The sequence below is a fragment of the Balaenoptera ricei genome, chromosome 8, assembly GCF_028023285.1.
Source record: "Balaenoptera ricei isolate mBalRic1 chromosome 8, mBalRic1.hap2, whole genome shotgun sequence".
NCBI classification, from domain to species: Eukaryota; Metazoa; Chordata; class Mammalia; order Artiodactyla; family Balaenopteridae; genus Balaenoptera; species Balaenoptera ricei.
Genome location: NC_082646.1, coordinates 103,183,702 through 103,198,378, shown reverse-complemented (window position 1 = coordinate 103,198,378; position 14,677 = coordinate 103,183,702). Strand labels below are relative to the sequence as shown.

The 14,677-nt window shown below is 40.4% G+C and overlaps 1 protein-coding gene across 1 annotated transcript; it reads left to right on the top strand.

Moving 5' to 3' along the window:
* Positions 1–242: 242 nt before the first annotated feature.
* On the top strand, positions 243–14,047 carry TCN1 (transcobalamin 1). Its single transcript, XM_059931665.1, has 9 exons — positions 243–354; positions 2,916–3,095; positions 4,150–4,290; positions 6,005–6,160; positions 7,437–7,624; positions 9,791–9,977; positions 11,270–11,456; positions 13,695–13,813; positions 13,986–14,047. Exons 1-9 carry the CDS (start codon positions 243–245, stop codon positions 14,045–14,047), a joined length of 1,332 nt encoding a protein of 443 aa, XP_059787648.1.
* The last annotated feature ends 630 nt before the right edge of the window (positions 14,048–14,677 follow it).

Below are 14,677 nucleotides of genomic sequence, written 5' to 3'. Positions count from 1 at the left end.
TGGGCTGAAGGCAAGTAGGGAATATGAATCCTAAAGGTTTGGGATAGGAAACAAAGAAAAATTATTTCCTCATTCTCCCTGACCATACTTTTCAAGTCTTCTTCCTGGTTTATTACGTTATTTGGACAAACACGACCACACCTCCTGACATTACTCAATATCTGCTTGAGTGAAAGAGACTGAGGCAAACTGAAGGAGCAGCTCTCATTACCCTCTGTCCATCACCCAGTAAATAGCCAGCCATGTCCTCACCATTCCTGTACACTGTTGGAGAGATGAGACCATCACACCAGCTGCCCCTGCTGGGGTTGCTATTGTTTTCTCTTATTCCAAGTCAACTATGCCAGATCTGTGGTGAGTATGCTTTGACCTAAAATTGCTCTAGCATGATAGTCTGAAGGCTACTGACAGGGAGCTTTGTGTAGAGTTACCTGAGAAAAGACCCTATTCCAATTCTGTATGCTGTTGGACTCTATGAGTAATGTAAAGGGTGGCAGGAGATGGTGAGGAAAGTTCCACAATGTATGTTGTTTTAAGAGGGATCATAGATTCAACATTAACTTGCCTAACTCTTCTTCCTATGCTAAGATCCTTTCTACCACAATTGGCCTCCCCAGTAACTGTCTATTCTTATTCATTTTCACTAATAGAAAATTCATGACCCAGAAATTATTCAAGATCATGGAAAGGTATCTTTTGATTTTGAGATGCAATCTATTTTTCTGAAGTTCAACCTATGGGTTTTAGGTTAACTCCTTGTTTAACTACGAAGAAAAAAATAATGTTAATAATCTCTTTCAAATAACGAAGACTGCTCTCTTGTCATTATTGAGTTCAGATATTCCAAGCTACACATCTTCTTTTCAACTCTTTCCCACAGGACGTGGGTAGAAACCCATCATCTCTCCTCTGGGTGTAGGCTCCAGAGAGTATGTGATTCTATTTCAAAAATACTAAGAGAAAGAAAAACTGGGGTCAGGTATAGTCTGACCCCTTAATAGCCAAATGATCCAATGTTTCTGAACTTTTTTAGCTTCATCCATAAATGGAGGATAATCAAGGAAGGGTGTTGAAGCAGGTGATTTCTTAAAGTCCGGTATAGCTCACAGGTGCATGATTTCTCTATTATAAGTCTTTACCCTGGAATTGAGCTTCAAACCAGTCCAAAGATGGTGCCACAATGTGGTGTCAGCTGCGGCTACATGTTCCTGGTCTCTACAGCCCACAAGAAGCGATCCATCCCACAGCAGAAACACTAAAGTTCCGAATCTGCCAGCTCTAATTGTTCTTCCTGGCCTGTCATTTCTTCTGTCATATCCTAAGAACAGGGGGTGTCCATGGAGGCTTTGGAGTTTCATTCATTGTACAAAATAATTAACTTTGTTTTTAGTGGTTAAGGAAGCTGATTTGAGTTGTTGACCAGGAACTAAAAAGTCTACTTCAGTGCCAGAAAATCTGCTGAACTGGATGCTTCCACCAAATCTCAGAGGTGACTCACAATTGTCCAATTGTACCTGTAACAAACCATGACCCTTCTACAATCACTCCATTCAGATCTTCCTGACTCTCTCTTTTAAAGTGAAGAAAGGTGGGCAAGGAAAATAACATTTCCTGGACTCTCTAAGTATAGTGATCCCTAGAAACTCGAGTTGAGCTAGAGGTAATAATATGTACAGTATTTTATAGTTTACTTAGTCGGGTTTTTTTGTCCAATATCCATGGAGTAGGTGTTAATATCCACCATTTCAACTGAAGTCAAGAAAGTTACATAACTTGGGACTTCCCTGGTGGCGCAGTGGTTAAGAATCCTGCCAATTCAGGTGGCACAGGTTCGAGCCCTGGTCTGGGAAGACCCCACATGCCGCGGAGCAACGAAGCCCGTGCGCCACAACTACTGAAGCCCGCGCGCCTAGAGCCCGTGCTCCACAACAAGAGAAGCCACCGCAGTGAGAAGCCCGCGCACCGCAACGAAGAGTAGCCCCCACTCACCGCAACTAGAGAAAGCCCGCGTGCAGAAACGAAGACCCAACGCAACCAAAAATAAATTAATTTAAAAAAAAAAAGAAAGTTACGTAACTTACCCCCAGTTATAAGTTAAGGAGCAAAGAATCCAGCCAAGGTCTGCCTGAACTCAGGGTTCAGATTCTTCTCACTATTCCACAAACCCATGAGATAATCTGGAGATGGGTAGGATTTTCTTAAGATTATGGTCGAAGAATATTTAGAAATGTTTTCAGTGATAGTTAACTCTTCTTATTCTCCAGTTCCTGGGAGGTCCGGATTCTCCTTTTACTTCCACAATGTAATGGGACTCCCTCCATCCTTGCCCCTGGGATTTGGACACATCGTAGGCTAAAACCAGAAGGTTTTCCAAAGGGTCCATAATGCTGAATAATGATCTTGATGCCTGGCCAGTTGGGCAATCAGACAATGCAGCTTTGGGCTCAATCACCAATGACATGTAGAATTTTTGCCTTCTTTCTCTTCTCTCTTCTTCTCTTCAGCATTAACCCAAGTGAATTAGAAGAAGATGGAGAAGGAAATAACTGAATCCAGAAAGTAGATTGGGCTAGGCTCCAATTACCATGGTCTCTTTAAGGATACCCTCTCTAGGCCTCAAATTAGGTAACGGTACTAGATCTACCAGTCAGGACTTATATTCTGCCAGGACACAATGGTAAGGCTGAATAGTTGTTAAAATAGTTAACACTTCCATGCTGGTTGGCCAAAAAGTAATACCTGGCAGAGCGGGGCTCCAGACCCACTTTTGTATTGTTACAGCAACACTGCCAGCGGCTACTGGAAGGGTCTATGTCTGTGCCATATCTGTTACTAAATCTTTTAGTATCATTCTTGTTCCTAGCCCTAATATTTTATGAGTGTGTGTTTCTTATTTCCTCCCTCCCTTGCCACAGAGGTAAGCAAAGAAAACTGCTCCTATCTAAATCCTCTAGTAAACACAATGGTAAATTCAAACTATACCAAAGGAATTCAAAGTGCCAACATCCTGTTGACCCTCAGACTTGTTGGGATTCAGAACCAAAGGCTAGAACAACAGCTGACTCAACAAATTCAAGAAGATATGAACAGGAGAGGTGAGTGCCTATATTCACTGGAAGAGTTAGGAAAAGACTTACCTATCTATAAAGATGATCTCCAGTGAGTTCTAAAAATTGTGTGTCCAAAACATCCTTGATACATCAATCTTAGCTGTAGAAAACTTGAGGTGAACACGGGTAGATATAAAATGTAGTACACATGAAACTTATTTAATGTTATGTTACCTAAATGTACCTAAATGTTACCTAAATTTTTTAAAAATCTAACACAAGTATGTAGTGGGGTTTTTTTTTGATAAAGTTCACATGAAATTCAAAAAAAAATTGAGATGACACAATGGTACCTCAAAACATCAATCCCCTGCCACTTACTCTAGAGCTAGGCCTTCCTTCTTTGAGCCCTGAAAATCATATTCCTTCAAGAAGTTACAAGGAAAAGCAAAAGAAATTATAGACTCTCATCCATTAAGACTGTTATATGAAATAGTTGAGTTCATGACCAGAGAGGGTGTGGACCAGAGAGGGTGTGGACCACAACAAAGAAAGCTGACAGTAGAGAGGCAACCATAGAGCAACAGACATATGTACTGAGTTTGAGACCAGATTCCACTTTGAGCCTTTCATTTCAATATCGAGCTTTAGCTTTCTAATGAGTATAAGGGGGAAATATACCACCCCTACCTACCTAACAATATTATTGTGAGAATTAGGAGCAGCCTGAGAGTTTGGACACTCTATAAGGCAGAACATACAAGTCAATTATTCCTATCCAGGAAAGATGGCACCCACAAGGAGAGAAAATTCCAAGGCTTTATTATTTATCTATTTTTATTCTTTGTTCATTTTTATAAGGATTGCATGATTCCAAAAAGAACCCATAATTTCATGGGAAAGATTAAGATCCCGCTTGCATTTATACAGTACTGCTAGAAAAAGTGCTCTGTTTTGGGGATAAAGAAGAGAACAATAAAATATTAGTAAAGAGTAGAACAGGAGAAAGGAGTGACAACAATATAAGTCACAAGGAAGACAGGAGGCCAAAAATATTATAAGCATGTACCTTGTTTAACTTGAATACTTTTCTTTTCAGAGTCAGAGATAACCTCAGGAGAGCTTGCCTTGGTTATCCTGGCTTTGGGAGCATGTAAAAACCTTGATGAAGAGTTTATACGTGATGCTCATCTGGTTAGCAAACTAGGAGAGAAATTCAAAGCAGAAATTGAGAATATGGGTGAGAATCAAATGTTCAAAAACCCTGGACATCCTTTTCTTCTCCTCCACTGATTCAGAACTGTATGATGTTTCCCCCTACTTTTTCCATCTCCTCTTCACTTCATTCATCCCACTATACCTTTTTTTTTTTTTTGAAAGGTAATTTTAAATTTATTTATTTATTTATTTATTTATTTATTTATTTATTTATTTATTTTTGGCTGTGTTGGATCTTCGTTTCTGTGCGAGGGCTTTCTCTAGTTGCAGCAAGTGGGGCCACTCTTCATCGTGGTGCGCGGGCCTCTCACTATCGCGGCCTCTCCTGTTGCGGAGCACAGGCTCCAGACGCGCAGGCTCAGTAGTTGTGGCTCACGGGCCCAGTTGCTCCGCGGCATGTGGGATCTTCCCAGACCAGGGCTTGAACCCGTGTCCCCTGTATTGGCAGGCAGATTCTCAACCACTGCGCCACCAGGGAAGCCCCCACTATACCTTTGAAGATCACTTTCCCTTCTTCCTTCTTTCAACATGCATCTTGAGTTTTCTTTTCCAATATGTTCAACTGAGCATTGACCTTACGTAGGATGATGAATGCACACACCAACACACAAACATACAGGTCACAGTTCTCTAGTCCTCCAGAAGCTTGGCATTTAGACAAATTACACCAGAAATAGCTGAGCAATACGAGACACTGTGTCATAAGTATCAAAGCATATACATATGATTCTATAATATTACAAGAGCTAAAGATGGCAAAAAGCACTTTATCACTGGGAAAAATAGGTTGACCATCACAGCTGCTAGTGAGGTACATTTGTGCGTTCTAGTCCTAACTATGTAGCCACCTGAACATCAGGATAGTATTTTTTTTAATTTTTATTGGAGTATAGCTGATTTACAATGTTGTGTTAGTTTCAGGTGTACAGCAAAGTGAATCAGTTATACATATACATATATCCACTCTTTTTTAGATTTTTTCCCACATAGGTCATTACAGGGTATTGCCCTGTGCTATACAGTAGGTTCTTATTAGTTATCTATTTTGTATATAGTGGTGTATATGTCAGTCCCAATCTCCCAATTTATCCTTCCCCCCCTTATTCCTTGGTAGCTATAAGTTTGTTTTCTACATCTGTGACTCTACTTCTGTTTTGTAAATAAGTTCATTTGTACCCTTTTTTTAGATTCTACATATAAGCGATATCATATGACATTTGTCTTTCTGTGTCTGACTTACTTCACTCAGTATGACAATCTCTAGGTCCATCCATGTTGCTGCAAATGGCATTATTTTGTTCTTTTTTATGGCTGAGTAATATTCCATTGTATATATGTACCACATCTTTATCCATTCCTCCATTGATGGACATTTATGTTGCTTCCATGTCCTGGCTATTGTAAATAGTGCTGCAGTGAACATTGGGGTGCATGTATCTTTTCAAATTATGTTTTTTTCTGGGTATATGTCTAGAAGTGGGATTGCCAGGAGTATTTTTTATATCTTTAATGCTGAATCTCCTCAGTTACAAAATGAAACGAGTTGAGTTGAATTTGGTGGCCCTTAAGAACCTTTAAATTTCTCAAGTTTGCCGATTCTATGAGCAATATCTCCCCTCTGTTATTCACCTCTCTTTAAATGTAAAGAAATGGAGATAAAGTAAGTAGAAATAAGTTAAAAATGTACTATTCCGGTACCACTTCTGTGAATAAGGTATTTCTTTTCTCTCTGCCAGAAACACACAGTGGCAATCCGCTGACTAACTATTACCAGCTCAGCCTGGCCCTCTTGACCTTGTGTCTGTCCGATGGGAGCTACTCAATCACCAACGTTATTCCTTACTTCACTCCTGAAAATAAAAACTATTATTTTGGTGGCCAGTTCTCAGTAGGTGAGTCATTTAAACCCAATTCCCTTGGTTTCGAGGACATAGGCACCAATAGGCCTTGCCCTTTGAATTTTTCTACCAGTAAGTACTTGAATTTTTTCTATCCTCTTTACCCTAGTCTCCTCAGAAGAGAATTTTTGTTTAGAAGAATGGATATTGAGTAGTATTTAAGCCTCTTTATAGATGTGCAGTATAGTAGAAAGACGTGGTTCCTACTCACACTTTTCTTTGAGTAGCCAACGGATGTTAACTCTTGACTTTAATTTTCCCATCTTTAAAATGAGGATAGATCATGAGACTCTTCAGATAAGACATCTTAGGAAGTATAAATATTAGAGAAAGGGAATGCAGTGGAATTCATTTATCTCAACCCTGCATCTTTCTCTAATCTATTGGGACCATTTGGATGTGTGGGATTACTTGAATAATACAACCTCTCCAGTGGTCAGGCACAATATTTTGATCAATAAAATGTATATCCACCATGGAGAAGGACCAGAAATTTCCCACTGGATCAGCTTACACATCCAAAAAGAAGTCCCCTTTAGACAAGTAGTGTTGTTGCTCAGTCCCTAGGGGCCCAGAGCCACAAGCTCATTTTTCTCCGAGAAGTTCAAAGAAAACCACCATTCAGTGTCTCAGGATAGTAAGGAGAAAGTGAGTTTTTATACTCCTTCTTCTATGAGAGAGGGAAGGCACCGTGCCTAAAGAACATAGAGGAAACCAAGTAATGAGCCAGAAAAAAAAGACCTTATCCTCCATTCTTCCCATCTCTTGCCTCCTCCTCCCCATTAAGAAGGTTTATTGAATAAACTGCTCTTAAGTGCTATTTCTTAATCAGTCTAATGGAAACCTTGGAACTTTACAAAGACATATTTGTTTGGAGTATTATCCTGGGTTTTCTCAATTTCTTTGCCAATATGGCTAAAAGATAAAAAAGATGAGAGCAACCAGTATGTAAAAGCAGACCATTCATGTGTTTGCACCTACAAATCCATATGTGTTTCTATGACCAAGATGTGAGTTTCTGAGTACAAGGTACATGGCTATTCAACATAAGGAAGGAATCTTGCAATATTTGAGAGGTTAGTGCCAGAGGGATGACTGCTGTACCTTAAAATTCTTCTCTTCCATCATTAACGAGCATGACCCACCATCCCAGTTTGCCCAGATTTGTCCTGTTGTTAGTACTGGAAGTCCCACATACCAGGAAACTACTCAATCCAGGGTGAACCAGGATGGTTAGTCACCCTATCACTGGTGTTTTGCTTCCTGACAGATACTGGAGCAATGGCTGTTCTTGCTCTAACCTGTGTGAAGAGGAGTATAGAAAAGGAGAAGATTGAAGCAGATAAAAAGGATTTAAACAAAACCAATGTTTATATAACATCACTGGTAAACAAGATTCTGTCTGCAAAACATGATGGTCTCTTTGGAAACATATTTAGCACAGGAGAATCTATGCAGGTAAGTCAGAGGGTAAACCAGGAGACAGAGAAGGGATTCATGGAGGAAAGCAACATCTTCGTCCTCCCTTACTGGCCTCCTAAAGACTTATTATCCATTCTGTTTCCTATACTGATTTTGATTTTACTCATGTGATTCCCCTCCCCTGCCTGAAATGTATTCTCCTCTCCTTTACCTTTCCATATCCGATGCTTCTATGAAGCTCTTCCTGACTACATTTAAGAAATTCTAGAGCCTGCTACAATCTATCTTGTTGTTTTATCACATGCAGTTTCACACTTTACCATATACCATTGTTTGGCGTTTCACCTTACCTCCCAAATTAGGTTACTGGTATGGAAATAATAAGTGGTAGTGGCAGTAACAGCAGCTGGTATTTATTGACATTAAGTCATTAATGCACAACCACCCAGTGAAGAAAGAATTATTATCTCTATTTCCTAGGAAGTAATAATAATGAGTGTGAATCATGGAGTACCAGTAACTTGCCTAATAGCACAAAGCCAAAGAGTGATGCAGATGGGGATAGGACTGAAATAATTGGTTTCAAAACTCATACTCAATGCCAACACTATCCTGTATATGTTTCTTGAAGACTGAGAATTTATTCCTGCATTTACTCACTGATCTACTCAACTCTAAGGGGTAGATGCAAGAGGAGATGAAGAAAGGTTTATAGAAAAAAAAAAAAGACTTCACCGAGTCTTTGGTATGAATTTGGGTCTGCTAGGCTGACTCAGGGTGAGAGGACTTTCAAAGGGAGAGAAGAAGCAAGGACAAAGGACAAAGGCACAAAAGAACATTCCGTATTTTAGGAAGATCAAAATGTTCAGCACAGGGTGCTTGGGAAAAATTACAAGATGAGGCTGATGACGTAAGCAAGGGTCCAATCATAAAAAGTGTTCATATTATTGTTACTGTTCACACTTGATAAGTTTGAAATTAATATAAAATCGTGGTTTCCCATTCTGGCTGCACATTTGAATCACCTGGAGGAGCTTTTATAAAATACTAATGTTTACACCCCACACCAACCAGTTAATACAGAAATTTAGGGGTGGGACATGGGCCTTGGTCTTGTTTAAAAACCCTACAGGTGGTGTTCATTCACAGCAGGACCAAGAGCTGCTTACCTACCAGACAGTTTATAACAGAAGATATAATATGATGAGTTTTTTTTTTTTAATATCCCACAAATGCTGGTTGACTACTTGGTTATCTTTAAGAGTCTTCAAGAAAAAATGAAAAGGAGAACTGTCCTTCCTTGAGAAACCACAGAGCAACATCTTCAAGTTTAGTCCATTTTAGTCCTTGTCTTACTCACTCTAATACCCTCTTAGTTTTTCCTACCCTGTAATTCTGCCCCTTCAGTCCAGTTTATATCTGCTGCCTGGATAGTTTCTGTTTAAGAACCTGTTAGACTTCCCACTGTCAAGCAAATGATGGCAGACACCGCACCGTGAAATTCAAGAGTCTACCAATCTGGTCCCAACCTCCTTCTCCAGGCTGTCCTTCCGCAATTGCCCTGAGTGTTCCCTCTACACCAGTTCTCCTAAGCCAGGAGGAATCCTCTGGGGATTTTACTAAAACGCAGATACTCTCATCATGGCCAGGCCAGGCTCTGGCCATTCCTACTTTATGCCCTTTGGTCAGGTTGTTGCCTCCTCATGTCACCTACTGAAATGCCATCATACCACCAAGCCTATTCAAGTACTGCCTTCTCCACCAAGTCTTTCCCCAGTCTCACTAAATGTTTATGAGCTCTTCCTCTTTGGAAAGGCCATGCCGCTAGATGCTTCTCCTAGGGCATTCATCTTAGGGACTCCTTTACAAGAATCTGTTCACACTATTTATGGATTGCCTCCTATATGACAAGTACTGTTTCAGCATCAGTGGTACAAGAGTAAATACAGTATAGAAAGTCTGTTCTCACTGACACTATGAGAGATTGCGTGATTTAACAATTCCCACCTCCCCACCCAAACTAGCTTATAAGCTTCTTGATGGTGGGAAAGGTATTTTAGTGGTCTAAGGTGGTTCCTATGTAGTCAATGTCCAATAAAGGTTTACTAAATTAGTTAGATGCAGGCTTTCCCATTATGTGAAGTTTCTCTCATTTATTCTCATTCTCTCTCTGTCTCTGTCTCTCTCTCTCTCTCACGTTAGGCTCTGTTTGTCTCATCAAACTATTACAAAAATGAAGGGAATTGCCAAGAAACTCTGCACACAGTACTTTACAACATTTCTCAGGGAGCATTCCATCTGCCAATTGCTGCAGCCCAGATTTTACCTGCCCTGATGGGAAAGACCTACTTGGATGTCAACAAAGACTGTTCTTCTGTCTGCAGTCCAGGTATAGCACTAATGAGCAAACCGTTTTGCCTTTCAGCATAACACCCAAAGTGTGTGTGACTTAGGTTTCCTCAGGGACCAAAAGTGACCAGTTAAACCTCTAAAGCATAACAGTTCCCAGATAGAACTCAGTCCTCCATATGTGATCATAAGCACCTGAGGATTTGTCCTTAACAGAGTAGTAGATGCTGTTCTTGGTTCAAACACTGATGAACAAGGTAGACTTTATTAAAGGACGTCTATCTCCAAAGGGATGTTTTCTGACTGCTGGATACAGAGATTTTCTGAGCATCATTCCCATCCTAAAAAGTATGGTGTCTCTAACTTTTCATTATGCTCAATGAGTGGTCCCTCAGAGACATAAGACATTAATGTGGAAAGAATATGGCAGTATTATAAGAAAATTGCAGCATGAATCATTAACCAAACAACTGATTTTGCAACAAGGTACAAAGAAAGAAGACTTTTCCTTCTGTCTTGTTCATTTCTGGTTCAGGCACATGTAGGTTTAGGGATCTTAGACAAAATGTTTAGTTTCTAAGCTTCAGTTTTCTACTATAAGAAATGCAAATGATAATAGTATGTAACATAGGTATTTGTAAGGACTGAAGGAGAAAATCCATGTAAAATGATTAGTACAGTGCCTGGCACATAATGTTTTCAATAAATGTTAAGAAATAAAAAGGCCGGGGATTGAGAAAAAATAGGGAAAGGGCACTAAGAGATACAAACTTCCTGTTGTAAAATAAATAATTCATGGGAATATAAAGTACAGCATAGAGAATATAGTCAATAATATTGTAATAACTTTGTATGGTGACAGATGGTTACTAGACTTTCCATGGTGATCAATTCGTAATGAATATAAATGTCGAATCATTGTTTCACACCTGAAACTAACATAATATTGTATGTCAACTATACTTCAATAAAAAAATTAAAAGGCAAAAAAAAAAAAGGGGGTGGGGGGAGCATTATTGTATGCTGCACCAAAGCAAAAAACAAAAATCAGGAGCCTGTGTGGTAAATGGGAGATGGGGCAATTGAATTGCTGAAACAGCTGGAAGTTGACGCAGGCACAAGCCTGCACAAGCCGGTGAGTATGTAGTTTTAATTTGTGCTTTAGTCATATGAGAGATCTGCCCCTCGATTGCTGACCCTTGTTCCTCGTACAAACCTTCCTCTGCATCAAGGGAAAGAGTCGTTGCATAGGGGTTGGATAGGTGTGCAGACTCTAACATCATTTTTATTATTCCTTATAATCATTCTTCTCTGCTTTTCTGTCTCTGCCAGTTAAATTCAACATCTCCACTGACAAGCCTGTGACTGTGACACCTATCATCTCACCCTCGTATATTTCAGTCAATTACTCTGTGCAAATCAATGAAATTTTCAATTCCACCAAAGTCACCGTGAGAAAGGGTTCTGTCTTCCTTGATGTGATGAAGGCAGCTCAGAAACAAAATGAGGCTGCATTTCGGTACGTCTGTACATAACCTAAGGTTAAGGAATTTAATGTGATTATGACTCAGCAAGAATACATCTGCACCTGAATACAATGTACATTTAAAACACCTCTCAGTCAGTACTTTTGCTGTTCACCAACATCGCACGGCAGGGGTTAAAAAAAGGGAGGTGAAACTTCTTCCTCTTCTAGCATGTGGCAAGTATTAAATTATTGCTCACTGAATAGATAAATAAGTACCAGGGATCTCTCTTCTGTCAGTAAAACTCCTTCAATAAATAGAACCTCTTAAGTCAGACATTTTGTGTCTGGAACAGTGGTTCTTAACTATTTTTGAATCACTGACCCCTTTGAAAGTCAGATGAGTGGGATTGTCATCCCAGAAAAAGGAATATACACACAAAATGTGTCACTTGTTTTTTTAATTTTAGTTTATATTGGAGTATAGTTGATTAACAATGATGTGTTAGTTACAGGTGTGCAGCAAAGTGATTCAGTTATACCCATAAAAGTGTCCATTCTTTTTCAAATTGTTTTCCCATTTAGGTTATTATAGAATATTGAGCTGAGTTTCCTGTGCTATACAGTAGGTTTTTGTTGGTTATCTATTTTAAATATAGTAGTGTGTACATGTCAATCCCAAACTCCCAGTCTATTCCCCACCCCCGCTACCCTTTACCCTTTACCCCGGTAACCGTAAGTTCATTCTCTAAGTCTGTAAGTGCAAAACTTGTCATTTATGGTTTTTTTACATGTGCGGGTTTTTTTAAATTAATTAATTAATTATTTTTTGGCTGCGTTGGGTCTTCGTTGCTGCACGCGGGCTTTCTCTAGTTGCGTCAAGTGGGGGCTACTCTTCGTTGTGGTGCGCTGGCTTCTCATTGCAGTGGCTTCTCTTGTTGTGGAGCACGGGCTCTAGATGCTTGGGCTTCAGTAGTTGTGGCACGTGGGCTCAGTAGTTGTGGCTCACGGGCTCTAGAGCACAGGCTCAGTAGTTGTGGCGCATGGGCTTAGTTGCTCCGCGGCATGTGGGATCTTCCCAGACCAGGGATTGAACCTGGGTCCCCTGCATTGGCAGGCAGATTCTTAACCACTGCACCAGCAGGGAAGTCCCTAAAACTTCTTATTTAAATCAGAGGTTTTACAAATGCCCAGAAGCTTCTCCATGCCTCCCCCACCTTTCAGGAGGTTCATGGACTCCTAGATTAAGGTTCCCTGGCCTAGAGAGTTCAAATATTAAAATTAAGATATTGACTTTGCCTCTGAAAAATATGGCTTATTTGGCTCCTTAAACCTAACTGACAATAGCTTATTGTGTTTAATAACATGCTGTAAGATGCAACAGAGAAAATCGTATATATATGAAAATATATGTCTATGTGTATATATATAACTGTAAAGCCTGCTTTCAAGTGTTCCCAGGAAGGTAGAGAAATGTGAGTAAAGAATGTGAAAAAGGGCTTCCCTGGTGGCGCAGTGGTTGAGAATCTGCCTGCTAATGCAGGGCACACGGGTTCGAGCCCTGGTCTGGGAAGATCCCACATGCCGCGGAGCAACTGGGCCCGTGAGCCACAACTACTGAGCCTGCGCGTCTGGAGCCTGTGCTCCACAACGAGAGGCCACGATAGTGAGAGGCCCGCGCACCGCGATGAAGAGTGGCCCCCGCTTGCCGCAGCTAGAGGAAGCCCTCGCACAGAAACGAAGACCCAACACAGCCAAATAAATAAATAAATAAATAATTAAATAAATAATTAAAGGTGCTAATAATTAAAAAAAAAAAGAATGTGAAAAAGACATTGACTATGTCACTTTTTAATAAACAGATATGAATTACTAAGTTATCCTTTCCTGTTCCTCTTTCCTAAGTGCCTCTAGGACAACCAATTAACACTTTCTTGTACTGCTTTAGTGTCTTCATCAGTTACTGTCTTGGGTAGAAGATTCGAAATTGTTGATGGCAAAGTGTCTACTATGGCAGGAAGGAGGGGGAGAAACCAGGGGAATCATTTCACTAATTTTGAATGGATTGTAGAGGGCCTGAATCAGAATGACCTGGAATGTTTATAAAATGTGCAGATTCCTGGTCCCAGCCCAGACCGACAGAATCAAGGTATCTGGGGATAAGGCCAGGAGATGTGTGTATTTTGAAGCATCTTCAAGTGATTCTTAGGTATGTTAAAGTTTGAGAAACGCCCATGGAGAGTTGCCTTCGACCATTCTAAGTTCCTGTAACCCATTCACTGTACCCCACAGTTTCAAAATGGAGGACAGCCCATGGGGGCCCTACATTATCTCTGTTCAGGACATAAGGGCCAACAATAATGACAGAACCTACTGGGAACTTCTGAGCAATGGCCAACCGCTGAGCCAAGGTAAGGGAGAGTACGACAAACAACACTGCAGAGTGAGATGCCCAAAGCATTCAGGTGTGAGGGTGTAAGCTTTGGCAGGGAACGTGCCAAGGATTTGGGAGAGCCATATCCATTATCTGATGATTTGGTGGTCAAATCATTTGACCCGCTTCTCCTTCTTCTTCCTTTTCAGGAGCTGGGAGTTATGTTGTCAAAAATGGAGAATATTTGGAGGTTCGTTGGAGCAAATACTAATAAACCCAAACCATCCTCAGCTGGGTCTAACCCTTTTGTAGTGAGATTCCATGTGGAAATTGATCTTACACCTTCCTTTTCACTTATCTCGATCGCAATAGCATAGTCAATAACCTCTAATTCTCTCTTTGCATGTTCAATAAAAGATCAACAACTATACAAAAAGAGCATGTTCTAATAATTTCATAGCAAAAAGGAATTACTATTAGAGAGAAGACTACCTCAGGAGGAAACAAAGTGAAAGAGATTAGACCCACTTGTCTAATAAACTGAGTTCTACTTAAGGTTCCCCTGCTAACTATCTGGGTGACCTTGGGCAACTGGGGAAAATGGAGATAAAGTCCTAGGTCTAATGGTGCAGCAGCAACCAATGACATCAAGGAGAAAGTTCGTAGGGAGACTGAGCTCTCTGAGACCCAGATGAAAGGGAGGAACTGAGTGGACGTATTGGCCTCATACAGGCAGTGGGTAGAGAGAAAAATATTGCCCTGGAGAAAGGGTAAAATGTGAGGCTTGCACATAAAAGTCAGTCCACAAAGTTTGAGGAACACTTTCATCCCCTCCTCCAGCTGCCTCCCCTGGGCCCCACTTGTCCTCCCACATTTATTTTCCTTTCATTTCACCATAAAA

What these genes read in the sequence shown, in the direction of transcription:
- TCN1 (XM_059931665.1), top strand. Translation starts at nt 243, where the DNA reads ATGTCCTCACCATTCCTGTACACTGTTGGAGAGATGAGACCATCACAC. An exon ending in CAAAATGAGGCTGCATTTCG is followed by an intron (nt 11,457 to 13,694) that starts GTACGTCTGTAC and finishes TGTACCCCACAG; the next exon opens with TTTCAAAATGGAGGACAGCC. An exon ending in TGGCCAACCGCTGAGCCAAG is followed by an intron (nt 13,814 to 13,985) that starts GTAAGGGAGAGT and finishes CTTCCTTTTCAG; the next exon opens with GAGCTGGGAGTTATGTTGTC.